General features: G+C 41.9%; 2 protein-coding genes across 2 annotated transcripts; both read right to left on the bottom strand.

Annotated features, from left to right (window-relative positions):
- Positions 1 to 549: 549 nt before the first annotated feature.
- Positions 550 to 20,527, bottom strand: LOC145910752 (uncharacterized). Its single transcript, XM_082997953.1, has 22 exons — positions 20,201 to 20,527; positions 19,721 to 20,055; positions 19,328 to 19,447; positions 18,883 to 18,974; positions 11,811 to 11,978; positions 9,610 to 9,684; positions 9,352 to 9,396; positions 9,159 to 9,282; positions 8,822 to 8,883; positions 8,451 to 8,573; positions 7,948 to 8,183; positions 7,602 to 7,669; positions 7,309 to 7,457; positions 4,841 to 4,922; positions 4,360 to 4,544; positions 3,886 to 4,231; positions 3,759 to 3,822; positions 3,452 to 3,558; positions 2,716 to 2,874; positions 2,447 to 2,578; positions 1,965 to 2,094; positions 550 to 1,902 (listed from the first exon to the last, which is right to left on the bottom strand). The coding sequence occupies exons 1-21, from the start codon at positions 20,472 to 20,474 to the stop codon at positions 1,972 to 1,974; spliced, it is 3,069 nt and encodes a 1,022-aa protein (XP_082854079.1). The 5' UTR covers positions 20,475 to 20,527; the 3' UTR covers positions 550 to 1,902; positions 1,965 to 1,971.
- A 2,519-nt stretch (positions 20,528 to 23,046) lies between these two features.
- LOC145911365 (uncharacterized) lies at positions 23,047 to 27,055 on the bottom strand. The gene is made up of 2 exons (XM_082998685.1): positions 26,446 to 27,055; positions 23,047 to 24,979 (listed from the first exon to the last, which is right to left on the bottom strand). The coding sequence occupies exons 1-2, from the start codon at positions 26,876 to 26,878 to the stop codon at positions 24,945 to 24,947; spliced, it is 468 nt and encodes a 155-aa protein (XP_082854811.1). The 5' UTR covers positions 26,879 to 27,055; the 3' UTR covers positions 23,047 to 24,944.
- Between the last annotated feature and the right edge of the window lie 587 nt (positions 27,056 to 27,642).

Below are 27,642 nucleotides of genomic sequence, written 5' to 3'. Positions count from 1 at the left end.
TTCTATTGCGTTGCATCAATGTTGAGCACCCATACGTGGTACCAGGAAGAAATTATGACAGGAATCAGGCATAAAAGCAAACATTGTCCCATTGATTCTACTGCTTGAAACGAATTTTTGCTGAAGTCAGCACCGAGAAAGTTTTGCCGACCAGAGCTGATCTGATCTAGTGCCCGAAAGCGACCGTGCTCTAATCAGTCACTCGGATCAAATGACGTGGTTGGTAGGTGAGATAACGAATGTCTTCTGTACAATTTACATCATAATAACAAGCAAGTCAGGAGCCAAAACGCGAATGGGAATTGCTTCGATCTTGCGAAAACCCACTTTACACTTGCTCAATTGGCCAACACCTCTTCTGGACCGAACGATATTTTTACTGTCGACTGCTGTTTCCTACGGATGATTTGCAAGCGTTTTGCTTGTGATCTCTATTGCGTCACTTAGTTGTCATTAGCAAATCTCTCAAGCTAGTTTGCAGGAAAACTGTTCAGATCGCCCAGACCGACAAGATGTTGGACACAAATTTGGCTTAAAACAAAAGCACAATTTATTCCGATGAAAGAGAAAGGGGGTAGAGGAGTTCTTCAGTTGCTCGACGTTCACACAGTGCACCCGAAACAATACAAAGAAATCTGCGCAGGAGGGGATTGAATAATGAAGAATTGAACAAATGCGTCGAACAAAACAACATCAACTTGAAACAACGAAAACGGGAAAAACTTTCGGCTTCAGAAACTCTTTTCACAAACTGTGGAACTCAACATCAACGAAGAGAGAGAGAGTAACAAAACACAAGGGCATATAGATTTATGTATACGTATGATTTTGAAGGGAAATAGAGAAGGAATTGGGTGAGAGCGGCGCTTCATAAAGTAACTATTGTTTTTTTATATTGTTATAAATTAGATATACTTTGATGTTTATAAAGGCTGTTACTAAAATAAAGACTGTTGACCGGCCTATCATTTTATTTCGAATTTAGTAAAAAGTTGTACACGTTAGCATCCAACGACGTCGAAGTTATATTCAAGTGAGTCCTGTGGTATTTTGGACAAGTTGGTTCACCAAAAATGAAGTGTTAGAGATGTTTTGGGGCAGACATGGAAATATTTTGTTGTCCTAGTAAAAAACTTACAGCCAGTACCATACAGACTATATCACAAAAGGTTGTATAAAATCGCACGCACACAAAAGTTACTGTATTATTCCGTGGTTTGTATATGGCGTACACGTTTTGTTACAAAACCAATTTATCAAATAAATTTGTACCATCCAGGTTGAGATAATGCGTGTAATCATGGATTAAAAATCTATGGCGCTTTGGCTTCGAGACGAACCGTTAAGATGCGTAAAAAATGTTAAAATTTATGCACTAAGATTGGCTTAAAAACGCATAAATAATATAAAGGGATGATTTAACGTCACAGTGGCTCGACCCGTGTTAGTGAATTGACTAGGATGGTGGAATCTGGTTTGAGCGCTGGCTCGCACAAAGGTTGTACAAACAGTTTGAAGAAAGATGAAAAGTCAAAACTGAAAATAAATACACCGAAGCAACAGCAACGAAAAGCAAAAGAAACTCTATTCATAAAATTCCAAAAAAGCACAAATAACGTTAAAACATAAAATACCCTAGTGGTGTTTACCCACAGGGGGCATCGCAAAATCGAAAGTAAAAGCAATGGAACATTTTGAGGGCTTCGCACCATATATTGAGGCGTCTGCTAAAGGTAAACGACGACGCCAAATGCGCTGGAATTTACGCCCAAAACGACAACCGCCAGAGGGCGTAGAAGCGCGATGATTGGGGTGGAGGACCAAGGGCCGGCCTCGGTGCACACATGAAGGTAATTTTTTCGGGCAGTCGAGTTGTTTGTTAGAAGCAGCAAATTTTTACACCTGTAAAAATAATGCAACTTAGTTGTAAAATCGTCCGCTTGCCACAGATGCTTTCAACTCACTTTAAGATTAATCAACTTCCTCATCGGAACTAGGAGGTGCAGCCGCCCTTCGGGGAGATCCCTCTGAGCTTGGGGTCTCAACTGATGAAAGTTCTTCCTCGGTTTCGTTCAGATCGTTCAAAAACGATTCCTAAAAGGCAGAAGAAAATATTTAGACAATATGTTCGGTTTAAGAATATCATATTATGTTACTACTGTACAGGTGGTACATAACATATAACTATAAATTTTGCAGCTATTGTATGTGTGTCCAATTATTAAATTAGCAGCTATAAAATATTTAAATGGGAGCTTGAAAATTAAAATATATTTTTTTAATAAATTTAAAATAATGAAAATGGCAGCAACAAAACAAAACTTAGCAGCTTTTACATGCGTGTACGATAATTACAAGCACGGCAAATTTGTAATTAACCATTAATTTACCAAAATAACCCAAGCATTAACTGTATGATGGTGGTGATGGACAGAGACCGACTTACCATTGATCTTCCCCTGCAGAATTCACCGAACATTCGGGTCGAGAAGTTGACAGCATTCTCCACAGCCTGAACGGTCTGCTGTGAACTCACGATGTCAACGACAAGTTGGGTCATATTCAGCACCATCACAATCTGCATAACGACGTTATTTTTTATATTTTGCTGTTTGATTTTGAAATATTGTTCTTGACGAGATGAGATTAAAAAAAACACTTATTATAAATTGTGTAAAAGTAAAATGGGAGTTAAATGAGGTTACGTCGACTTGCCGGAAAAACTTCAGGATGTCTCGAAGGCGACCCTTCCACCAACTGGCGCACGTTGTTGCAAAACCGATTCGCAAACTGCTGGAAGGCGCCGAACGTTGTGGTTGCCATGTAACGAGCCACGTTTATCCTTAAAGCTGGCTCGACAGGTATCGGTGGCATCTGAATAGAAAAAAAAATGATCTTACACCTTCGTTTTTAAATAAAACACAGTCGCGGAATGACCATGGTCAACTCTTCTCCAACAAGACGCACAAAAAGACGTCGATATAACGTTAGAATAAGGCACTAGGAATAGTTACAAATAAAACTGAATATTCATCAAGTATGCATAGGTACTTGGTTCATGGGTGCAAAATATTTGGAGTTGATAACTTAGAAAATGAAAGCCAAAGCTAAAATGCTGTTAATCATTAGTAAACGTTTCGAACACTAACTGGGTTCATCATCAGTACTGCAATGAGCGCATGCAAGAAAAGCGTCGGGGTAATAAAGGCTTGTTGCTCGTTGTTGCTGCTGCTGTTTCCCTTCTGCCTGCTCAGTCCTTTATTACCCCGACGCTTTTCTTGCATGCGCTCATTGTAGTACTGATGATGAACCCAGTTAGTGTTCGAAACGTTTACTAATGATTAACAGGATTTTAGCTTTGGCTTTCATTTTCAAAATATTTGGTTCATTTTTAACAGAAATCGAAAATAATTTGCAATAGGACTCCATCGCCACAACGTAACTAACTTACATCGATCGATCTTGTGTATTCGTCGCCCTTCTGACACAAAACCGCAACCAACATTTGAACAAGTTTATCTTCATCGATCGCATTCATTGGCCGCTCGGTGTCACGTGCTGTTCAACAAATAGTTCATTAATTAACGTTCTGAATCCAACTTTTAAATAATCGAAATCCGTATACTATAGTTGTTACTAGGATTAATTTTGAATCGCATTAATAGCTTCCAAATAAATGAACAGCATTGCCACGAATAAAACTATAAAAGTGTTTGATCCGTCCATAATCTCTTAACAACCAGGAATAATCAACACACCTTCAAACGTGAATTCCTGCGTAGTACTGGTTCCAGGATCGCCATAACTGTGCGCCGATGTGACCTGAAGCAATTAACATAAAACGTCACTACACAATACGTCATCACTGAATGACGTCACACCCACCGTGTGACTGCGGAAGTATCTTTCGTGGTCAACCTCGCTTCCGTTCGAAGGATATTCACGGAACAAGCTGAACGAAGCCAATTCCTCATCGGATATAATGCTACCCCCTCTAGTGTGCGAAGTACGTACACTCGCAGCCTCGTTAGGTGGCGCAGCATGGTCAGTCTCCAGAGGAGGCAGACCGTCGGGAACGTCGTTGTATTCTTGGGGTGGCGTGAGATGTGTGACGTCAACGCGACGATCGGCTTGAGGAGACGAGCGCTTGCGCGACACCCGGTGGCGGTTATACGGAGAGTCGAAGGAACCGGTGAACGTGTGTTGTGTGTGACGTCGAACCAAATTTGTTCTAAATAATGTGTTGTTGTGTTTAGCGACCGGTTTATGAACACGTATGTTGTACAAGAAATGCTTTAATGGTAAGAAAATAGACAGAGTAGCAATAAAATCCTACTGCCCACGGTAACCCCTGCCTACCGTGGCATTTTAGCCGCTCGGAAGCGCCCGAGAGACTCATTGCTTTTCGATGCTCTTTGTGTTGATAAGTTCATGAAGGCGTTCATCGCCGGTTGGTTTCCATCCCTGTGCGATCTGAACGATCTGTTGGCCGGGTGAATTGGTCCGCGGGAATTCTGTCGAGTCGGTGGATCGGAGCGAGTTGTCTGCGGGATTATATATTGTTTTACATGTGATTTTCATGTTTTTTCTGCAATATTTTGGTTACTGTGGTTATTATATTTGAAAGAAATCGTGCATTTTATCAGTGAAAACAGTGGCCCAGGGGTGTTTGCCCTTTTCTTTGCGCAAGTACAATACTTGCGATACTAAGAAACTTTACAATACTAAGAACACAAAAATTTATACACGGGCAGAACAAAAAACTTAACAAAAAGATTATGTCAGTGACACCGAAGCCACGAGGCATCTTATTTGAATTTAACGTTTTCTCTCCAATAACCTTGATACTGCAGCGATATTCGGCGGTGGAGGATGAAAAAGAAGAATCGGGGGTGACGATGCGACTTCCCGGCGTAGAAGACCTGCATCAATAAATTCAACTCTTGTTAAACACAGCCGGTAAATATCAGTTTGTTTTCATCCGTGTAATCAATTTATTGTCCATTTAGCCGTGGAAAACCTCTTTAGGACACCAAACTGCACAACCTTATGTTAAGAAATTTTTGAATGCATGTTAAAGTTACACAATAATGTTTGTAACAAAACAACAGCCAGGAAAAACAAACACAACGGCAAGACGACAGCAAATTTACCAAAGTTTCTGAGCTCCCCGCCATTTGGTGACAAGTTTGCGCAGACCCATGCTGGCAAACCGGCAAAAACTTCCTTAATGATACAATGTACGAAGATACGACACTTAGAATTCACTCTTGTAAAGTAGTCTGTTCTATTCGTTGGTGTAAGCAATATAACAACAGCATCAGCTCGCCAAGCATTAAACGTAAAGAACAAGCGCCTTTGCGCCGTCCTGGAAAAGTACTGCAACGGATTTAGACCATCCCTTATATAACGGGTGTCCACCTCTCCTATCCCACTCCTCTTTTCCCTTTCTCTTTCTTTCTCTCGCTTCTCTGACGGACAATAGCTGTTTACGTGTCGCTCGGTCAATGCTACGTCCGAGCGAGCTTAAGGAAATCGATGAAGTAATTACAGCAGAGGTCGTTGGGTTTCAGAACCAGCTGCGGTGGTGTGCGGAGAAACAGGCTTAACTAAGGCCACCCGACCACATTTACTGCCGGTTTATTGACCCGATCGCAGCGGTGCAGCTGGAAACGACAGTACAAGAACACTACAAAATGTTATTGTGTGCTTGACCACAAAAGCTTGATGAACCCGAATCACCAACAGACAATGTTAAATATGCCAAGAAAGCGAAACGTCTGTTTTTCGTCATTACTTTGGTAATTTCAAACAGAAAAGGCGTGCCTTGAGAAATAGAGAATAAAAATTTACGTTTTCTGTTTTCCAAAAAGTTAACATGCGTTTAGCTAGAAGCAACTGCGTTAAAGAAAAATAAATTAAATTTTACTTTAAATAAAAGACAACAAAATGTACCGAATACTACCATCCCAATCTGTATCTATAAATAGAAAATCTAGTTTTTTTTAAGATTGGAGCAAGAACAGCAACTTTTTGTTCGCGGTACCAATCAACCTTTCCGATAGGCAATAGTTAACGAGGAGATTGCCATTAAAACCCACAATGTGCATGTAAGACATTCTTAAGGTTAGCAGGGGTCAACAACAATAAACCACACAGCGAAGCGGTCACAGGTGTTCACGTGCATTATTTATGGCCCCGGGGTCGTCGGTTATTCAAACAGCACTAACGCACCCTTTATCACTAGTTAGAGAGATATATGACCACATAATGTCATTTGTCACATATTGCAACGGAAGCAAAGTCGGTTCAAGTGCCCTAAAAAACGACAAAAGTCTTCAAGCGTAGATTTGATCTCAATGACGTCAGTATAGCAATGTATGTTGGTCGTTGGTCATTTTATGAAAATTAATAGTAATACTTATTTGAAATCACTGTATGCGTGCATCTTATGAAATAAGACAGTGTCATTAACAGTATCACGTTTTCATAAAACCCTAAGATTGGTAGCTGTGTAGATGTGCAACAATAAGCAAGATTCCCTTATGGGATTAACCACCCGAACCCACATAACCTCGGCATTGCAATCATTAATCGGACAATGCATTGACAGGTAAGCTTAACCAACCGCAGTAGCATATACTTCCTGAATTACTCGACCAGCGCATTAACCTGCGGGAGAAAGGTGGTTTTGTATGCTTTTTTACCATTAAGTTTTAATGGACAATTAATATGAGCGCACTGTGTAGTCTTGACAAACCAATAACAAGCAATCAGCGCCTCCTCAAGTTTAAGAGGGCAACTTTTGAAATAAGTTCAACAAGACATGCAGGTAAATGTCGCTGCGTTTCACACCCAAGTCACGTGACACCAAAGGTTACGCCACAGCAAGACGTGATTGGTCAAACGTTTGATGACGCACACGTGCAAGGACGACAACAACAACAAACACACCGATCGATACGGACAGAGTGTGGTATATTACCAGTACAGAGTGACGTGCCGGAGACTGCGACGCATTCTGTGTGGATTTGAATGGGAAAATTAGAAAAAGAAATAAGAAATTAATAAGAATCCTGATTTGCACAATTTTTTCAGGCCCAATGACGTCACTGACTCTAAGAGCAAATACATTTCTGTCTTAAGATATCACAATTCGGAGTAAGAATTGAAGTCCTAACGTCAACAATCAGCAAAAATTTAACTACGCGGATTTTGATTAGTGCACAGGGTGTATCTACATGTGAAATTAAAGAGGAAATTTGATCGTTTCTACCACCGTATATGTTAGATTAATCGGGTACGAACCTGCTCTGTATATGTCGGTTGTACTTCATCGAAATTCTCTTCAACGTCTCGGCAATCTCGTCGTAGATTTTCTGTTTCTCAGGCAAGGAGAGATTGTCGAGATCGCCTTGTGAGAATGACAGCGATCCCCGGTGGTGGTAAGGAGGAGGCTGTGGCGAAAATTATCGAGTTATGCCAGGGCGGGGTTTGAACCCACGACGCTAAATTAAGATAAAATAAATTAATAAATTGAAAATCGGAAAAAATATGATTGCGATGAGAATGGGTGGGTCATTAAAAACATCAGTAATTACCTGCTCCGGAGCTTCTGCGCTTGCGTCTGTTGTATCCCAATTTTGTTTCTGATTTTCCTCCTTTCGGGCTGTGAACAAGTTGTAAAACTTAACTTAAATTTCATGGCAGCAAATAGGTAGTTTTTCATCTGTGATTCGACGGCGTAAAAAGTTTATTCTAGCAAGCACTTTAGTTTGCATCGATAAAAAGAATTAATTTGGAGTTAGTTGCAGATATACTGGTCACGTGGTCAGACGCTTAACAATACCCCGATCCAATGCAGTATTTTAAGTTCATACGATTTGCGATTTTACGTGAATTCATCCACCGGTTGCTTAGCCATCAACAAATCATAAAACAAGAAACCTTCTCTCTTTTCCTCTTTCTCAAGAGCACGAGGCAGGGATGGCTCCGACTGTGAGTGGCTTGATCCATCGGAGGTGGAGGAATCAGATGAATGACGCTTCCTCCAGAATTTAAAGAACTTCTTAAATTTTCCGCCCGAGTGTTTTTTCTTCGTGTTCAAGTCGAGGTGGTCGGGTCGCACTGGAGATGCCGAGGAGTCGGTGTCGCGCTTTTTACTCGGCGTCCGCTTGGGGGAGCTATATGAGGGAAATATTTTTATTGACTGGGGACCAATTGGTTGCAGTGTGATTGGAATCAGGCCAATAACACGGATTTTTGTAAAGTCGGTTGACAATATTTTCAGATACTTTTTCCAATGATAGGAAACAAAAACTTTAAATCGTATTAAATCATTTTCGGTCTGCCATTATTTAAATTTTGAAAGGATGTTTTGGCGAACTGAAAAGATAAAAAGTTTCAGGAATGACCACAATGTTAACACTGCGGCAAAAAAAGCTTTCCACCTTAACGAGAACTCGTCGGAATATCTTCGTTTCTTCTCGAAATCTCGCATCTGTTCGTGTCCAGAGTTGAGACCGAAGCGAACAGACGAAGGCAAACTCCCCGATTTGTCACGTTCAAGATTGCTGAAAAAAAAAGAAAAAAAACACCTCATGAAAACACTATTTCAACCAAATAAAAGCTATATCCGTTTAAATTACAAGGACTTCAGTTTAAAATTGGCAGGATTAAGCGCATAGCATTATTGACTTGTATATATTCAGTTATCAGCAGTAGGAACCAGGCGATCAGCGTAACCCATTTTACATTAAATTGACACCGAAGAAGTTGGTTGTGATTATCCAACATCATTTAGGTAGCTTATATAACCCACCCTGTGGCAAGAGCGTTAATGGAATTGCTTGAAGTTGATAATGGCAGGTTGTCACCCTTTATCTGCAATAGAACAACTTTTAATAAATATAATACGCGGTGTTAACACTCCCCCAAACCACTTTTACATAAAAACAGTTGTTTTGCTTGAGACTGGTTGGGCCGGTTACAAATCTAATTTTATACTAATGATTTCATAATTTCATAAAAAGTTACACCATATTAATGTGAAGAAGTGCCAACAAGTAGTTCAATCATCTAATTGTGCAATGGTTCACAACAACAAAATATTATAAACTACAATTAATGAAGCAAGTTAAACGAGTTGCAAAACTCACTTTTGGTGATGGCTTCACTTTGGTCGAGGGGGAACGGAAAAGTTTGGAAATGTTTTTCCCTTTGGGGGGCGACGGGCTGCGGTCGGCAGGGGATCTCCCACGTAACCGCGGGGTCGGCGGGGACCTAGGGGTAAAATTTACAGAATCCCAACGAGCGTCAAAGTAAAAGGGCAAAATGTGTTAAACTACTTACACAACTTCCACGCCGTGCAGTTGTTTGTGGTAATCTTCGGTTTTACTGAAAATAAACAGTTGTTATAAAACAGGCGTAAGGTTTACTATGCGATTGCATGTATGATCACAAAACAAAAGCACATTTGACCGAGAAGTGTTTAAGTACTTGCCATGGCCCAGTTTTTCGCCACTTTGAACTCGGCCAAGCAGTGCCCCCTAGCGGGGTGCAAATCGCATAACCATTGCCACCAGATGGCAGTACAGATCCCAATTTTACCTAGCATGCTGCGGCGGTTCTTCCGAATCTCTCTCGTGACGAAGTTCGAAGGATTTCCTGTACTGTATCTTCTTTCTGTAAGTCAAAGCGTCACTCACAGTAAGCCATATAGGAAAATATATACTTAACCTTAAGGCGTTGCATTGTGTAAAGATACGAAACTTCAAAGACAATTCAAAAAAAAACTTTGTACAAATCCGGGTCTAGTTTACTAGATGAGATATATATTACGACTTCTACTAGTCAAACAACGAGTGACCGTGAAACAAATAAAAACTGTCGTTCTAAAACCCCCCACACAAATACCTTTCTCCCTACTTGTGGTGTCTGCGGAATTTACGAATCATTGACTGAACAAAAACGACACGAGTACAATTTGTTTGTCTGCGGGGAGCATTATTACCCCGACTTATACCACTTGCGTAATATTAAGTTCCTCATTACCAAAAAATGCAAAATACAACTATGGCGAAAATTTGAGAAATTCCAGTATTGAAACTCAAAAACGCGAAAAGGTCGACATATAATGGCCAGAATTTCGACGGTAAAGTGCATTTTGTGTCAAACACCCGAGTAGTGACGACATAGGAGCAAACTTCACCACAAGGCTAGTTTCGGATGTTGCAACCCCCCTGTCGTGATGTAACATTCGCGTTGTTGCAAGACGACTGACAAAGAGTTATATCTCCATTTTCTCCACACCCCATACAACAAAGTATAGCTGGATACTACATTCAAATTTCATTCGACCACCCCAGGTGAGTACATTTCCACAATTTATCCCTTGCGCTCTGTTAAGTATTTTGTTACAAGCAGTTTTCCTGTCGCAAGCGTCTACTGTGTGTCCGTAAACTCCCACATACTATTTGGGAAGCGTCCTTGTCCCCTTACACAAAGGTCGCGTAGCATAGTGTAATAACAAATGATGATTAACATATCCACAGGGAAAGTTTTGTCAGCGCCTATAGGTTGATATCTAGGGCGCGTGGAGGGTTGTGAGAAAATGTCCATTTGGTGCGTTGCATAAAAAAAAACAGGATTTTTAATGAGTTTAAACCCGGGGTGGTCAATCTATGGCGCAATGCACGAATCTTTGTGGCGCATTATACATTTACCAAGAGATAATACAGAAACAGGCCTGGCCGTAAAAAATGGGAGATTTTCGGGGAAAAAACATATTAGAAATTTAGATCACCCATAGATAGACGTGAGTTGAATTGAAATAAAACTAATCTAAAGTTAATATAAGACTTAGTAGGGAATAAGAAAGTCGAGAAAAAGTGACAAATTTGGCGTATGGGAGCAAAGGTTGGCCACCCCTGGAAAAAGTGTTGCGTTATCACATTTAAATAAGTTTGTCTGCGCTAAAAAATCATCCGCCAAATTCTTGCTAAAAACAATATTTTAAACGCAACAATATACTTTTAACATTAAAGTCATATTGAACCTGTTCAAAAATACAAAAAAAAATCTTTTCAGGCCCAAACCCACGAATAAATCAGGTGGACGACACCAACAGAGTAACCCCCGGTACTTTCCAACAGGGGCATGCAACGTATAATTATCCCGTCTTGTGACCCACACACTAAAACAAGACGTCTGTCCTACACCCCAACGGGGAATACCCGTAAACTTATGCTCCGAAAATAACAACACACTCGTGATATTCTTGAAGCGATATCGTGCAAGCCACTCGATACGACGATCTTTTGTGTGCGCCCAAATCCAGCCTCCCCTAATTTGGAGCGAGTGTAATAATGACGCACCGTTCCGGTTCGATTGGTTTTGATTTGCGCCACCGTTTTTTAATTTCTATTAATGTACACACAGTTTTGCCGTCGTGGAGTAAATTACACGTGACTTCTGCCAGCAGGATACATTCAAAATTTAAAATATATTATGAAACTTTCGATATGAATGAACGCTCCATCAAATATTAAACACTTTTTTTGCAAATAACACAAACCGAAACTTCAACAGAAGCCGAAGCAAAAGTAACTGACTTTGCCTACAGTCATAAAAGTTACATCAAACTACCAGAAAACATTCAAACTCAATGTCAACTACTTAAAGTTCTGTGCCAATGTGCCACCAAACTTGTAAATAGCCCGAAATAACGAGGTCTGGCTATAATTCGAGAGAAGAGGACAAAATCACAAGACCTGTGCTGACAGCTTTAAAGTAAGCACATCATTTCTTACTTGTTTGAAGGTCCCGCCATGAGTCGCTTCATTCGCTCTTTGAGAGTCGGCCTTTTCTCCAGCGACGATCGGGCATCTTCGGATTTGCTCGGATCAGCGAACGTCGAGCCGTGCCACGTGGAAGCCAGCGGTTCGCTCACGGAGAACTTACGAGGAAGCACCTTGGTGCTGTAAGGAGAAAAAAAACATTTTTTAAAATTATGTTTAAGTGTTGTTTGCTAATACAAAAACCACCAGTTCGTTTTTACAAAGCGAACAAAGGCTCATTAATTATTTTTTCTAGAACACCGAAAGCAGCAATCGTAACACGAAGCTTAAAAATCAATGTGTAGTCGCGCGCACAGGGCGTAGTAGGGTTATACAAACGAACATGTCGCAACCTCGGTACATTTGTCCGCAGTGTTTAACAAACAAGTCCCCCCTCTTAGCGACGACATGGAGACTTGTTTGTGGAAGGACGCAATAGGGAGTGATTTTGCAAAAAAACACAACCAACCACAGTCGCGTGCACGAACGCTTTCGCGTACCTGAGCGAGCCACTTTTAGGAGCCCAATAGACCCATCTCTAAAATGGTAAACACGGGAGGCGATGGGTTCACTGAGTTCGCCCACTTCCAGAACATCCTTGTTTACTACGAGTCGCGTGCGTGTCACGTGACCGCGTTCGCCCGAGCACAACGCGAACGGACGCATCTGGAGCGCAAGAAGATTTGTGCCCGCGAATGTCGGCAATTGAAACTGTTGCTAACGAGTTGGGGGATCATCAACAGCAACACTCCCGTGCGATTTGCTGCTATTTGGGGTTGTGTTTTCGTTCGAACAAAGACCTCACGACGTCAGTGAACGTACTTGGGAGCGGTGGAGGAGTTCCACAAATAACATGGCGCGATGCGAGTTTTACCCAACACAACCTCAGTGTCAGCCTGAGCGCTGAGTAACCGAGTTAAAGGAGGGACTTTGGTACAATACACGGCAAAATTTCCCACGACTGCGTAAAATCCATTGGGGCGGTCATGTTAAAAAATAACTGAAGTTTAAAGCAATTAAATTATATTATATTGGACAAAACCATCACCGTGCTCAAACAGGCATTTTGCATTGGCAAATTTCTGGGATTAAGCCGGAAAAGCGAAGGACGCCAACCGAACGTGCATGGCCATACGGGAAGCCTTGAATGAAGTCGGTGTGCAGACTCTACAAAGACAGCTGCTGGCCAGCATTTGCGTCCATTCGTGGAATTCGGTCCAGCAAAAGCTGCACCACCCGCCAGGCAAGCGGCCATACACATGTTGCAAACTTGCACAAACTGCAAACTCGCTGCAACCGGCAGTTGGCTCGCCAATCCGAGCAGATCAGATTTCACGGAAACGGCTTTGCGCAACTTTCCGCCAAGCCTTTCGGCAAATTAGTAAACATGCAGCTCACAGCACGACCACGGTTTGGATTGGACCAAAGTCTTGACCACGTTGTGGAGTTGGGTTGCATGCGCTTCCTTGATAGTCTAAGGTTTTAGATTGCGTTCGCTTCCGAATCTACGCCACCAATTATGACCGAGTGTTTTTAGAACAAAACAAAGCGCGTATTGCATACTGTATATGTCATGATAGTGGACATTCCCATTGTTACAAAAACATTGTTACAACAACGACAGACGCCCTGACTGATCAGATTCAAGTAGGACAAACCGAACAGTTGTGTTTCGTCATATGTCACAGGCGAAGCGAGTGCTGGTACCCAGTATCCACGTCTCTTGTAACAACCACGGTTTGTTTGACGAGTGTGTGTAGAAATCCTTACGTGATATGGCGACTTCACGGAAACAATTTTCCATCTCAAAGACGCCCAACAAATAACAGCAAATACGGGAGCTTAAATTCAGTCACTTGGACAAAAGGTCTGCAACAAGCTATGGGTCGACCGCAACCTGCGCGCCCGCGTTCTTAAAACGGAAATACGGTTTTTAAAGGTCAGTTTTGATTGGTGGCAAGCTGCAATAACTGTTGCGCAAGAACGCCTGCAAGGTACCGTATTACATTTGACGCGACGACGTGCAGTTGCATTCTTGTTGCATAGCAAGCGTAGTATATCGTATACCTGCTGGCCTGTAATAACCGACGTTGTCATAATGTTTTTAAAAGTAGTGAGCATTCATATTCGAGATTTAATCGATATTTTTGCGAAAAATTTGGCAACCAATTTCCTTTGGGGGTTTGAGTTGCGTTAGCAGTCACGTGTTGCGTGTTAGGTTGCAAGAACCGTCTGCTCACAAACACGTTTCCGCATATTCTAATATCAATTTCCGAAATATAGTAAATCCGAAAATCACTTATTCATTGAACAATGATAATCTGGGCTCGGTGACCAGATGTAACAAATGCTATTGTGAGGCTGCTGGAAACAATGTACAACGAACCAAGCGAGGAAAATAGAGCGTGACGCCAAAACCCCCTCGTGCGAGCGCACAGCCACAAATCAACATCTTCCGCTCGTGGAACACGTGGCGTAGCGACAACATAGGGCGCTTGACGACCAACCAACAGACAGGGACGACAAGTCCAGACAAGAACCGAGGCGACGGCTGGGGGAGCGCGCGCAACGTTTAAATGGATTACATGACGTCACAGTGACTGGGTTACACGATTGCGCCACTGGCAGTTTGGAGGGTTGGAGTGATTCGAGGGCCGGGCGATTGTTGCGCGTCCTTGTGTTTTTTTCTCTTCTTTATACGAAGTCGCATCAAGCGCGCGCTGCCACCGTTAACGTGGATATATTAATAGCCGCAGGTTCGTGAGTGACATGTGGTGACTAGTGTTAATTACGCGCCAACGAGGCCTTGCCAGAACGACGAACAAAGGGTTTGTCTCGCTCGTTGAGCGTGCGAAACTGGGACAGCGTTGGCCTCGCGGAAGGTGCGTTTTTCTGCTAGTGTTGCGGTTGGCGCTTCGAGCGCTTGGGGTAACACTCCTCGGTTTCGATTTGCGGGCGTGACCAGGGGCGATGGGAAAAAAACAATGTTGTTACTTTGGAGCATGACGATAATCTTACGATGATGACTTGCCGCTTTTTCCGAGCTACAGTCTGGTTGGGATTACATATCGCACCTTGTGTTACGCAAGGTAAACATGTTTTCAACTTCAGTGCATATCGCACTATTAATTACAGTGACTGGCGACGGGTGTATAAAGATGCAACAAAAGACAAAAACTCCATCAGTATCCATATACATTTTAGTGCCGCTTAATTACCTTTCGTTGTAACAACATTTAGAATTTGCGTGTTTAAATTTTTAAACTTAAATGCGAGAAAAAACAATTCCCGATTTAAACGCGATTTTAATGCAACACAAAAAATTCAATTTCGTAAAGAGGTTTTCGTACAATTTAAAAACGAAAATTCACGCACACGCAAAAATCACAAGAAGAGCAGACCGCCACGTGACTACGCGGTCGTCTTGTTTTGACGGGTTTTCAATCTCACCCTTCGCTCGACTGACAAAAGGCCAAAAGGTTAAAACGACGGGCATTGGAAGTCGGACACTGATGTGCAAAATGATCGAAAATGCAATTTAAACCGATTTTTCAACTTAAAAAGTTGAACGAAAGCAATTCTGGCGCCTACTGTGGGTGCAGAACGAACCTCGAATTCAGGTTTAGAAATTAATATTAACCATCTGACCTCGCAGTGACCCGCACTAAGGACCCTTTAAGTTGTATATCGTGAATAACCGAACGAGCGCAGAAGTGTAACGCGTGATTCACTATCAGTGCTCACGTTGAGGGCAATTGTCTGAACTATAACATAAACTCCACGATCGAGCAAGAAGACCCAGGCGATCCCCCAGGGATCAAGAATGTTGACATTGCCAGAATGACTAAATGGTGCAATCGAGCAGGTGTTCGTCGACACACGCAGATGGCTGAAGCTCGGGGGACTTTATTTGATCAGCGGGCACCGGTTAATTCTCGTCGTCGATTAGCAGTCAAAGTGTCGTGCCTTACAAAAGCCTGGTGTAATAGGCGCTGATTACACATACATCGCTATTGAGCGTAAAGGCCGGGCCCGGAGGCGTCGTTGTGCCGAGATGCAACACAAAACCAGAACCTTCCGCGCCATATATCGAATTAAACGTGGGCGGTGGTGAATATAAAAGCGGAACATGGGCAGGTGACACGCGATTAGCGCAGCAATCGTAACTCTACACTTTTGCGTGCGATTAAACGACAGCAAACACGAGCGGTTTTTCCCGCTTTCGACATATTATTACAGCTGGGGCGCCAAGAAGCCCGCTGGTCGTACTTCAGAAAGAGGGGTAGTGTTTGTTCATCATAACGCGTTCTATTCACGCGCGATCGTCACAAATTGTACCCCGACGAAATCGAGAGCACCAGGCGCGGCGAATTAACGGACCGCTAGTGGGGAGGGGTCAAAATTGGGGGGTGGCGGGCCCGAGAGCAGATCTCGTTTCGCCGTTCAGTCTGCTTGTTATGACTCAGCGCGAGCCCTAGCACGCGAACACTCGAGCGAGCCAATAAACAAACATTCGAAAACGGGGGGCGCGCGAAAGGCACCTCGTGTGACGTCACAATGGAGAGGTGGTGCTTGAACGGAGGGGGGACCGACTCGCTCGAGCGGACGCACACAAACACGGCGCCGAGACACGCGTGCAAGCAAGGTCAGGAAACCGCCATACCACTCAACCCCCCAGTTTTGAACCCCTTTCGCTTTAGGTCCACTAACAAACAGTGCACAACGACTTGGTCGAATCTGCAGCGTTGCGGCAATGGCCCGCACCACACCCACCCCCCAACTTGTCGAGCTCGGAAAGTGCACGTTTGCGCCAACAAAGACGCCCGCGGTGAGTCATCCCCACTCGGGCCCACGGGCACACAAAGGATGACGCGAGCGCGCTGAGGGGCATCCCCGGGATTACACGCTCTATGGGATATTCTGATACGTTCGCCATCGAGCCCGAAATGGCGGGATGGCTGGGGGACATATACCGTAAGCCCGGATGCGTTTCTGTTGTGTTAAGACAGCACTTGACCGCTTTGGAGATGGTTTTCGGGGCGTTTGGCAATAAAAACACATCAAACAAAGGAGTAATTACTTTTCCTTGGTTGTTTGCAGCGCAGTTTCATGCAGGTATGGAGCATAACATTATCGTTACTAAAGGGTTATGTTAGATTTTATTTTACGGCGAAAGTTTCAATGCTTCCGGTGTTGAGAAAATATGGTTACGCAAAACCACATATTCAAAGTAAAATTTCCTCCTAATTTAAAATATTTTCCGCAGCTGCGAGTACGTTTTAGTTTGCACAAAAGGTAAACCAGCTCCTTGTACGCTAAAGGTCACTGACCTCTGGCCAAAACACACCACATCATAGCAGTTACAAAAAAGGGCGCAATGCATGAAAACAGCCTGGGTGTGTTTGTTTTTACCAGTGCATGGGAAACACGTGTCTGGGCACCATGCAGCTGTCACAGTATTGAAGCCTTAATAAATCGCTTCAAAACGCTGACATGAAGAAACTGCGCCAACGCAATCCCTTAGGGACGAATTAAGTTTGTCTGGCGGAAAGATCAGCGGAATAACATTACCGAGTAGACACGTGCACTTGGTTCGCTGGCACGGTTGCACATTGGCGCTTGAGTAATAAATCACAATGCCAAGCGATATAGACAGTTGCAGCGCGCTTTGTTGTCCCACGATAAGGACGTCGTCAAAGTTTGAAGTGTGGTGTAATAAGTTGAACGCGCAGCCCACTTTGTGCAATGAGTTACCCTTGGCGCAATTTCTTTCCAACAAAACAGGTTCGATTTCCGCGAACAAAAACAAACAAATCAATTCTTTGTGGAAAAAATATAAAACGCTTGCTGTTTGAAAAACGCAAATTTCACAAAGTTGCGAAAATAAAATATATAGGCGTTCGGCGACTTACTATCAAAAATCGTAGATAACTGTGCCCCCGCAATATTTGTATTTTGTTAGTCGGTCCTGTGTTAAAGCTCGTCATTTTCAAATATTTATCACATAAATTTACATCACAATATAATGATGCACAAAGCGCACGCGCAATGTGGTCGATTTATTAAGTGGTCGTGGGAAAGTGATGATTCATCGAAATAACTCCAAAAATAAACATTTGAGGGAAAAATGTAACCACCGCCCACTGGAAAAACATTTCAGCCAATAGGAGCAATATTGCGAGGAAGCCAGCTGGCACATTTTCAAAACAAATATTAGCTTTGATTTTCCATTACGTAATTCATTACCACACCACACTCCACACCGAACAACACTAACTGGAGGTCGACGTTTGTTGAACGGAACCCACGATCCATGTGAACAGAAAAATTGCGACCCCGTGCGTCTGTAGCGACCAATGACGCAACACGCACATTTTATGACGTCATACCCGTTTAGCGCAAGGTCTTCAAAAAACCTTGTGGCGAAACACCTGAACATTCTAACTTCCGGGTAAAAAAAACTGCTGTGACCTTCACACGACCGACCGTAACGTCATAAATGGCCACCGACAGTTCAAATGACGCGTCGTAAACGATGACGTCATCGACGTGGGTACAAGTGCGTCCAGACATTCAGTGACGGACGCGTGTAGGTAAAACTTGAACGTAAGGGCGGTTAAATCACAGGAAATTCTTTAGTCGAGAGCCACTTCGCGTGCCTATGTTGTTTAAATTTCCTGTGTAAACTATTGCTCTGGAGTTTGAGTGAGTTTGTCATCTCCTATATTTACGCGCCTGTTGTGGTGTTGCAAGATGCTGTTATTCATAGTTAACAACACACACATGCACTTGAAAAGTCTATCCAGTTGTGTAAGAAGTTTTGAAACTCGAAACTGGCGCCACAATCTCATGAAACTTTAATGGCCCCCAATCTTTTGAAAGCAATTCAAGGAAAATGGGGACAAACAAATAAGAGTGTGATTTGACATTGTGTGAACAAAAGAAGCATGCGACAAACCCCCAGATAAAATACACAATCCAAGACTCATGTGCTTAGCAAAGTAGCTCTAACACCAATGTGGGCAAAATTGTTTAATGTTCATACCTGAATTTTCTTGTTACATCTGGTGTTCTTGACTTTCCCTTGGGCCGTGGACGCCTGCTAGCTGAAGTGGTAGCTGACGTTTCACCAGAGCTCTGCATACATTCATTTCTTTAATGAGCCTATTCAGGACTTTTTCTATTTTGTTGATAATAGCTTCTACATTCTACTAATATTATCTTCTAATTTACAGTGGTTTGCCACAAACCTATATGGTTAAAATGTTTTGTAGGTAAATGTACACTGGTTTTTGTGTTTCAGTCAAGCAGTTTGTTGTGTTTGCCACCACTTGGTAACCATTATCACATCTGCAAAGTGTGGGTGCCCGATTATATTGAGTCAGAAGAGTCCCTCAATAGCCATTTAAACCAGAAAGATAAACTATACTTAAGTGGCCCCAGCTTTGCATCACTGTCAAGTGCTAAATGTCAGGTGCCAGCTGGCAAACCTCTCTGTGCCTTTTCTTTTCTTCGATGTAACTTATGACCGACTTCCGTGTGACAGCCTTGGTGAAGCTCTTTCTTCTCCGCATATGAGTGCCATCATCACCTCCACTTCCCATGGAATCCTAAAGCCACAAAAAATATTTTGGTACAATACTTTGCTAACAACATATACATAGTCGTGTGGAGAAAAAAGGGATGAAGCTGTAAAGCCAACACTGATCGACAGTAGCATTATCGTCAATCAATGTTGTGAAAAGGAATTCTGTACAAGAATAAAATCTTTTTTACAGTTGTGCAGGAACATGGCAATTGATGTTCGTGTATCTTGTATTATTTATTGCATCTTGCCACAGGAAAGACTAACCACATTGCTCAATAAGTTAATAACTTCCTACCGAGGACTGAAACCCGCTGTGAACACTATCGTCATTAATCAAGCTCTCAATCATGGGGCTTCCCCGTTCTGCAGTTCGCTCTGCAGCAAAAGTTCTTCGAATATCTTGGTCTGACGTGCTCAGTGGAGAAAGGTCTGTTGGCCTGCTTGTCATAGAAACCTTTTTGGCCTCACTTGTGAGTTCATTTAGCGAGGGTCTCGATGGCAAACCAGAAACTGTTGGTCTGGTGCTTTCACTTCTTGCCAACTCCTTTCGAACAAGGCTCCCTTGTTCGGGTTTACTTTGCTGTCTTTGGTAGAAGGCTAGACGGCCATCTCGCTTTAGCTTGTGATACCCTGTAGGAGACACGTTTTTACCTATTTGTCATTGATAAATTTGAAGAGTAATACACCTGCAAACATACTATGAAATATTATAAAAGCAATTGCAACAACCAATGATAAATTCACATATTGGGGCCCTGCTCATACAAAACTTTACCTTCTGGTCTCATGGTTTCCATTGAAGCCTTGGCATTCTGACTCAAACTTCTTTTTAAAAATGATTCAACCACTTTTCTAGACTCCTCAAGTTTCTCTTCAACATTATCACCATTCACATTGTTTTCATTTTTGTGTTGCTTTGCAGAAGCATTTCTAATCGGCGATGTGTTCCTTGTGTTGTGATTGTTGTTTGCATTCTTGTTGTTGTACATGCTGTTGACATTGTTATGCTGCACATGGTTAGATACTTGCATCGCGAGCAGATGGAACATTGACAGCCATACAGAAAACTTAAAAATGATGGTAAACAAAAAGGTCACTGATATAGCACCTATAACACAATAAATTTGAGGTTACACAAATAAATACTGTATATACAGGTTCAAATTTAACAAATAGAAGTGTAGCATTATGCAAGTGTAAACAGCAATAACAAATACATTATTCCACTTTAGAAACTAGGCTATACTGACAAGTTAGTTGTAAAACTGAACTGAGCAAGGCTCTGCAGTAACACGTGAGATACAATTCAACACGGACTGCACGAAAATCATGTAAGGATATGCTAAATATAGCAAGACCAGTTCACAAAAAAACAAGCCAAAGTTTAACAAACTGAAATACACAGTATTTCCTTCAAATAACTTATCAGTGTGCAATGTTGCACTTGTACAACCAAAACGTTTATTTTGTGCCAAAACGCGCCCTATAACTTGTGGGCCAAATTACAAATGACTAGCCTTCCCGCTCCGCACACCCCTTATATAGAGAATCCAAATTTCCCACTTGCCAACCGAGACGCACCAGAAAAACGATTTCTATTGCGGCCCCATGGTTATCGGCGGGTGCTGATCGGCGGCTGATGTGGATGCTGATGGCCAGAAAATATATTTTTAAACACTTCTCGACTCTTCCCACTTGACAACGACACAAAAGCGTCCCGTGGAACATATATCTACCGCGCATATGAGTCAACTTGACGAGGGTTTGAAATTTGAGACGCGGAACTTACCTTGGAATTTGATACGCTGTGGATAACAATAGTCACAAAAAAGGTAAAAGACCAGCTGTGATTTGACTCAACGTTCTGATTTCCCATGAATATCAGCCGTAGAGGAACGGTTGATTGCAGCAAGGGTGTCGCAATTAACGGAAATTTGTGTTCTTTTTCTTTTGATCCCACGCGGACAGGTCTGGACTTGCCTGCACATTTTCGGAGTGTTTGTGGAAAATTTTAATTGATGATTTACGCCACAAATCCTATTATGACATAATCTTTGCAAGCGACCCAAAATTATCCTTAAACATAGGTTAACCAGATTTGCCTTTTTTAAACCAAATTTCGTGGCCTGTTTTTTAAATTTTGAACATAAAGCGTATGTTTGATAAAATGAAAGTGAATTCTTGTCTATTTTCTGTGACATTTACTGTAGTGCCATAGGTTAAACTTTACATTTTTATGATTTAGAAAGAAAAGTGTGTGTTTTCTGCCAATATATATATATGTTGCCGAAACACATTGTGTAGAGTTTATAGTGGGATATTGTGGCAACACGCAGGAAATTACTTTTTTTCGAACTCATTTATCATTTCAGATCATGAATATGATAAGTTTACAACTTGTTTGTGTGATAGGAAAAGCGCACCCTACGCTAAAGTAAAATGATTTACTTTTGTGGTTAAATCTAGCTGCTAAGTTTGCTCAAACTTTTACAACTTGCCAAAAATATAGCATAAATAAAATAAATATACACAGGATAGTTATAATGTAAAGCGATTTATTACGATGATCGTTGTGGTGGACATTGATTGTGTCAGGCATATTCTGGATGTTACAAAACAAGCTCATTGGTGTCGTTACTAATTTTATTCATATCAAAATCCGCATGGTAGCGGTAAAGCCCAGCGCATTGCGATTTCGTGTGCTTATCAAGTGCGTGAAAACTGCACATCTAGGCAGGACATGGCCCCAAGGAACGCCATTAGTTTAATGTATGGTAAGCCTGGATATCCTACTTCCTTTCCAATACAATGTTCAGTGCTTCCTGAAGCTTTAAATCGACGTATTCAGACTTGGGAAGAGAACAATACCCAGCATTGCCGTATTATCAGGTCTGTTTACAGTGAGATAGCGGACCGAAAAGCCACCCAAGTCTTTACGAGTAAAAACAAGCAACTTGTAATCAAAATTTGTTTTTCATTGAAGGGTAAAACGATTTTTCATCCGTTTATTACCTTGACTTAATCCCACGACCTTGGGACTTCCATCGGAGATGTTTAAGTTTTTTGGGGTGAGTAGCAGGATTGAAAGTCAAAAAAAGTCTGTTTTTCGACCCGCCATACGTTAAATTCTTGCCGAAACGCCGCACCGGCAAGAATTCCTTTAACGGAACGGCGTTTCGGTTTACTTGCAGCAATGGTAAGTAGACTACCTCGCAAACAACATAGTCGCTTTCCACTGCAAAAAACGCATTAGGCCAAATCTATGTGCGAACCAACAGTATCTTATTGCAATTCGGTTCCTATTTCTTGTGTTAATAAACCTATACAAAACTGCAGTGCTTCACTTGAAAATGGCCGGATAAAACACCAGCTTTCGTGGGATTTGGAAGCTTCGGAAGTGTCACTAATGGCACAGCTGCTATATCGCCATAGCCTTGGCGTATGGCAACCCAGCATCCCAGAACAGTTTCCACACCGAGGTGAACCCGCGCTGGACAGAACTGTTACCGAAATTTCCCTTTTGAAAGGTTTCGGCTCAAGGCAGCATCAATTGATTGTTGCGTGAGTTCCTTCTTATCAATACGTACATCGTATCACCGGTTACCACACCACAGGACAAGGGAAGTTTTGTGCATGTAAAAGCACGTCCGTCTATTTAGCGTATGCAACGGGCACATATTGGATACGACACAGTCGCCACAAAAAAAAACACACATAATCACAGTGACGATCATCCGATATGGGTTAATTACTCTCGAAATACACACGTACATATCTGTTTGCAATATTAAACCGCGTGAATTTTAAAGGATCATTTTGATTCGACCTTATCGTGCCGTGTATATATATATTTTGTACGGTTGTGATACACCTATATGCACACGGAATGATCGTTCCCACTGAAAACTTGTCGGTGCGAATATGCAATGTATGCGACGACCATTCTGCGGTAGCTTTATATATAACACTGTGGGGGGTTGATAATAGATGCTACGGAAGTTAATCTATAAGGTGGCGTCTATTACAAAGGGTGATTTCATTGGAGAGTTAAAAGTAAAAACGTGTAAAATCAAAAAATCTCGCACTATTCTGTTTAAAGAAATGTATCTTTATCGGTTTCTTAAACACAACAGGGCTACACTGTGATATACAAGCGAAAAGCCAAGAAAACAATGAGGATTTATATGTGATTTGAAAAGCGCGGGCACTGTACAGCACAACCGAGCGGAGACTAAAAACGGATAATCATGCGGGTTTGTGGTTGAGATATTTTGCGCGCCAGGTAATGCTGAGTCACAGGTGTGCAACAAAAGCCCACTATGACGTCACAGAAATCGCTTCAACACTGTGCTTTCTACCAATACTGCACTTCGTGGCAATCGCTGGATAAAAGAGTTTCATAAGAACGCGCTATGGAAGAGTTCATATTTTGCGTTTTAAATAAATTAAATGTATGACCATTTGATTATTATCAAAATTCGACTAATAATTAACGTCGATGATACCAAAGGGAACGGAAAAGGTATAAACAAGCATGGTATTCAATAATGATCAACGCAAAACGGCACAAAAAACGTCGCTTGATTTATTACAGGAGCAAATCTATCTATGTTGTTATGCGAGCAACCACATTGCCAACCCTATTATTTGGTACTATGCCCTTATATTCGGAAACGGTTCAATAAAACCTACTGAATAAAATTACGTGGACGGTTTTAGACTAAAAGCTGAATATTGCTCATAATAAAACGTTATATATAAAATGGGTAAATAGTTGGCGGTACCAAGACAGTGGTATTAACTTGGGGTTTCGGAAACCAAACTATAGAAACCTTAGTAAGATTGGGTTTAGAAAAACACAACAATATGTTTCGTTTGTAATGTTAGGAACTAATTTTTGATTAAAATGTATTTGATCTTAACCTCGAACTGTACCAGCCCGCGAGCGTCGGTGCCCTTTAAGAGCAAGGCGGCGCTGAGTGCAAAACAGCAAAGACATGAAACGCTACTTGTACAAGTACAACACTGATAGAGGGAACTTAGGGGCGCAAAAGAACGGCGCAGGCGACTGATACTGCGTCCGCATCACTGATCCGCGTGCATTGCATATGTATGTAAATCTACTACATAATATCAGCAATCCTGGTGTGTATGTATGTGCTTTGAGTGGTTCGGGTTTGGAACGATTTTAGGTATTTTGATCAGTCGTCCAAAGTCAGGTCACAGCCTCTGTATACGAACGCACAATGCGGAAACAAACGCACACAAAATTACATATCACACAGGGCAAGTTAATGCCTGACACACTGTTTAGTATATATGTACGTGCGTATATGTACAGTACATCAAAAAGGGACGCGGTATAGTAATGTGGCAAGTATGGGTTTACTAGCCCGTACCGACAGTGCACACCTCTAGGAGAGAAGCCATGCTTGCTTGCTGTGCCGTAGAGCGATGGCTCAGGACTGTGAGAAGCTGTCGCATATGTAGGAGTATCCAGGGTATGGTTAGCCGCTATCTCACCTGCGTGGAGATTTGGCTGGTGGTTGGTCACCTGTGTACAACAAGAGTTCCGAAGTTACCCTTCTTGGGATGTATTGTTGATACAGATTTAGCCGATACTGCGTAATACGGTAAATTAAGTTACATATTAGCCCGCCTAATGTAGCTACTCATTGCAGCTAATGCAGTTATTATGTAGTTACAGATAACACAAGACGGTTGCACTTGGGAAATAGAAATGTGTCTTGGTCTTTATCAAAGCGGTTGTCGAGGTGATTGTATATAGACAGAAAACAATTTAGTAATGTCGTTCATCTTGGGAGTTTAAAACCTGCGTGCAGTACGACAGTGTTTTTGGTCAACCACTAACTCGCACGACTTTCCTAATTTCTAGTTGGAATATAAAAACGGTCAATTTAATTAGAATATATAAGTAACAAACAACCATGGTAGCTGGCGAATGTGTGGGTAGTCTCGACCAGGCATTAAAATTGTGTGTGGTAAAAGTTGGATCAGCGGGAAATTCGTCGTCATCAGCGTCCCAACGCCACTTTAAAAAGGCGTGGGCAAACATGGGCGACCAACACGCTTTCAATGAAACGTTACCTGGCAACGCCAGCGTGTAGTAAGCCCAACCAAGCGGAGAGGGCAAACACGTGCGCATCGACGACCTGACTACGCAAATTTGCTACGACGCTCACACGAAGTGCAAGCCTACGCTTGTTGGCAACTGCTCGGTTACGAAGGCACACTAACAGTACGGCGGTACAGCTTGGGCTATTGCTTCACTTTTATACAAACAAATGAACAGCGTCTTTTTAAGCTAAACGCTTATGCATTGGTCATCGCACTTTTACCATAAAGCTTCATAATCTTCCAAACGTATTACATGTTTAGATAGAGTGCAGTGGTAACTTACACCAAGCGCTTTCTATTCAGCAACAGGACGTATTTTGATAGATGTAATTGCGGATATTTGGATGTATATCCACACTTAAAAAGTGCAAACAAACCATTGGAGTTCGTAAGCAGCTTTGGGAGGTCATGGCTTCTGATTTTTGCACCTATCTCTCATGTGTGCGACCTGGATTTGACCACGGGCGTTTAAACTGCATATCACACAGCATGATGCACAGCTTGCGACTTTTCGGCGCTTGGGCGTGCAAAAGAGGCGGCGCTACTTAAAGAAAGGCATTACCAGCTGGATGAGTTTACCCGGCGTTCACACGATCGGTTACGCCCTGGCGCGTTAGAAAGTAGCGGGTTGTTTGAACGTTAATATAAACTGGTCAATCCAGAACGTTTTTTGTGACATGGGTTTGATTCAAATCCACCTTAATAATCAAGTCATAATTGTAAAAGGTACATGAATGTGCATTTTTAGACCATAACCTTCCGGACAAATAAAATTTTCATAAAATTTTACTGCAATCACTCATGACTTACATGTAAGAACAAATGACTTTATAACTTTTGTGTGACATTTGATTTACAGCAGTGCATGGTTGTAAAGCTTACCATCAGGCGAAGGGTCCCTTGCTCTCTTTGGGACAGTCTCACCGGTGGATGTTGACTTTTCTGGTTTTTGCAAGTTGTCTGTAGATGAATCATGTTCGGTCAGTTTCTTGGAACTGCATCCAGGTACAGATGATGCATCTCCTTTAGATTTGTCCTCCAGATGAGGAATGTGCAACAATGAGTGTCCTGGGGAATCCAACTCCGAAAGCTTTTCCCATTCATAGCGTCCTGGTAGTTTGCTATCGCTTGTGATATCATAATTCCATCGCTCCTTAAACCTTTCATTTTCCCTTTGTTGCATCTCCTCCATTTCTCGAGCAAGATGACTGTCTCCAATTGCTTGATCGCGACCGAAAAGGTTTTTCCTAGCTGATTTGGAACCCGGGCATTTTTCTCGACCCCTACCTCTATCCGGGGGTCTGTTATCAGTCATTTTGTTGAAGCATTTAGGATTTTTTAAAGGAATTGTGTGTTTCCATGCAATTCATTTCCAATTTAAATTAAGTCACAAAGCCAAAATTTCCTGTGCCACAGACAAGAGTTCATCAGGCCTGTGGCATCTTCATCAAAAGTGCCAAAACTATAAACAATTGTCAAATCAAATAAACAATTGTTAACTTTACCTCTGAGAACATTTTTTCATCATAAACTAACTTTTGTTTTTAGCAATTAAACTATTGTTTAAACATTTAGTGTCAACTCTTTATGGCTCATTAATTCCTCAAAAGTATGCAGTAGTAATTTTAAATTCCATTTAAACTTAAACAACCTAAGTTTAAAAACAAAGAGTGATTGTCCACTAGTTTTATGGTTTTCATGTCTCGCGTCCAAGGTAAACAAAATGGCAGCTTTCTATTCAAAATGTCTCGCTCTATGCAGAATACAGTGAGTATAACATAAGTATAGCAATCTCTTTAGATACACAAACGCAAAGTTGGGACATATGGCAACACAATGACGGCGTTTTTCGCGAAACTCTTGCGACAATTTGACGGGATCTGTCCCGTTCCAAGTTTCGCCCAACTAATTAACTTGCAAAATACGCAAACCCGGTCATAGCGTGACAACATCATGCCTGACAATCAACATCTCGCAAACATACTAACAATGGCATATGATACGTTACTGTTACAAATCTTGTAACTAAATACTACACACAGCACATCCAATCCAAACAAAGCTAAAAAACGCAAAATA

The sequence above is a fragment of the Ascidia mentula genome, chromosome 8 (genome assembly GCF_947561715.1).
Source record: "Ascidia mentula chromosome 8, kaAscMent1.1, whole genome shotgun sequence".
Classification (NCBI taxonomy): Eukaryota; Metazoa; Chordata; class Ascidiacea; order Phlebobranchia; family Ascidiidae; genus Ascidia; species Ascidia mentula.
Note: the sequence above shows the minus strand (reverse complement) of the source record. Positions and strands in the feature narration are given on the sequence as shown.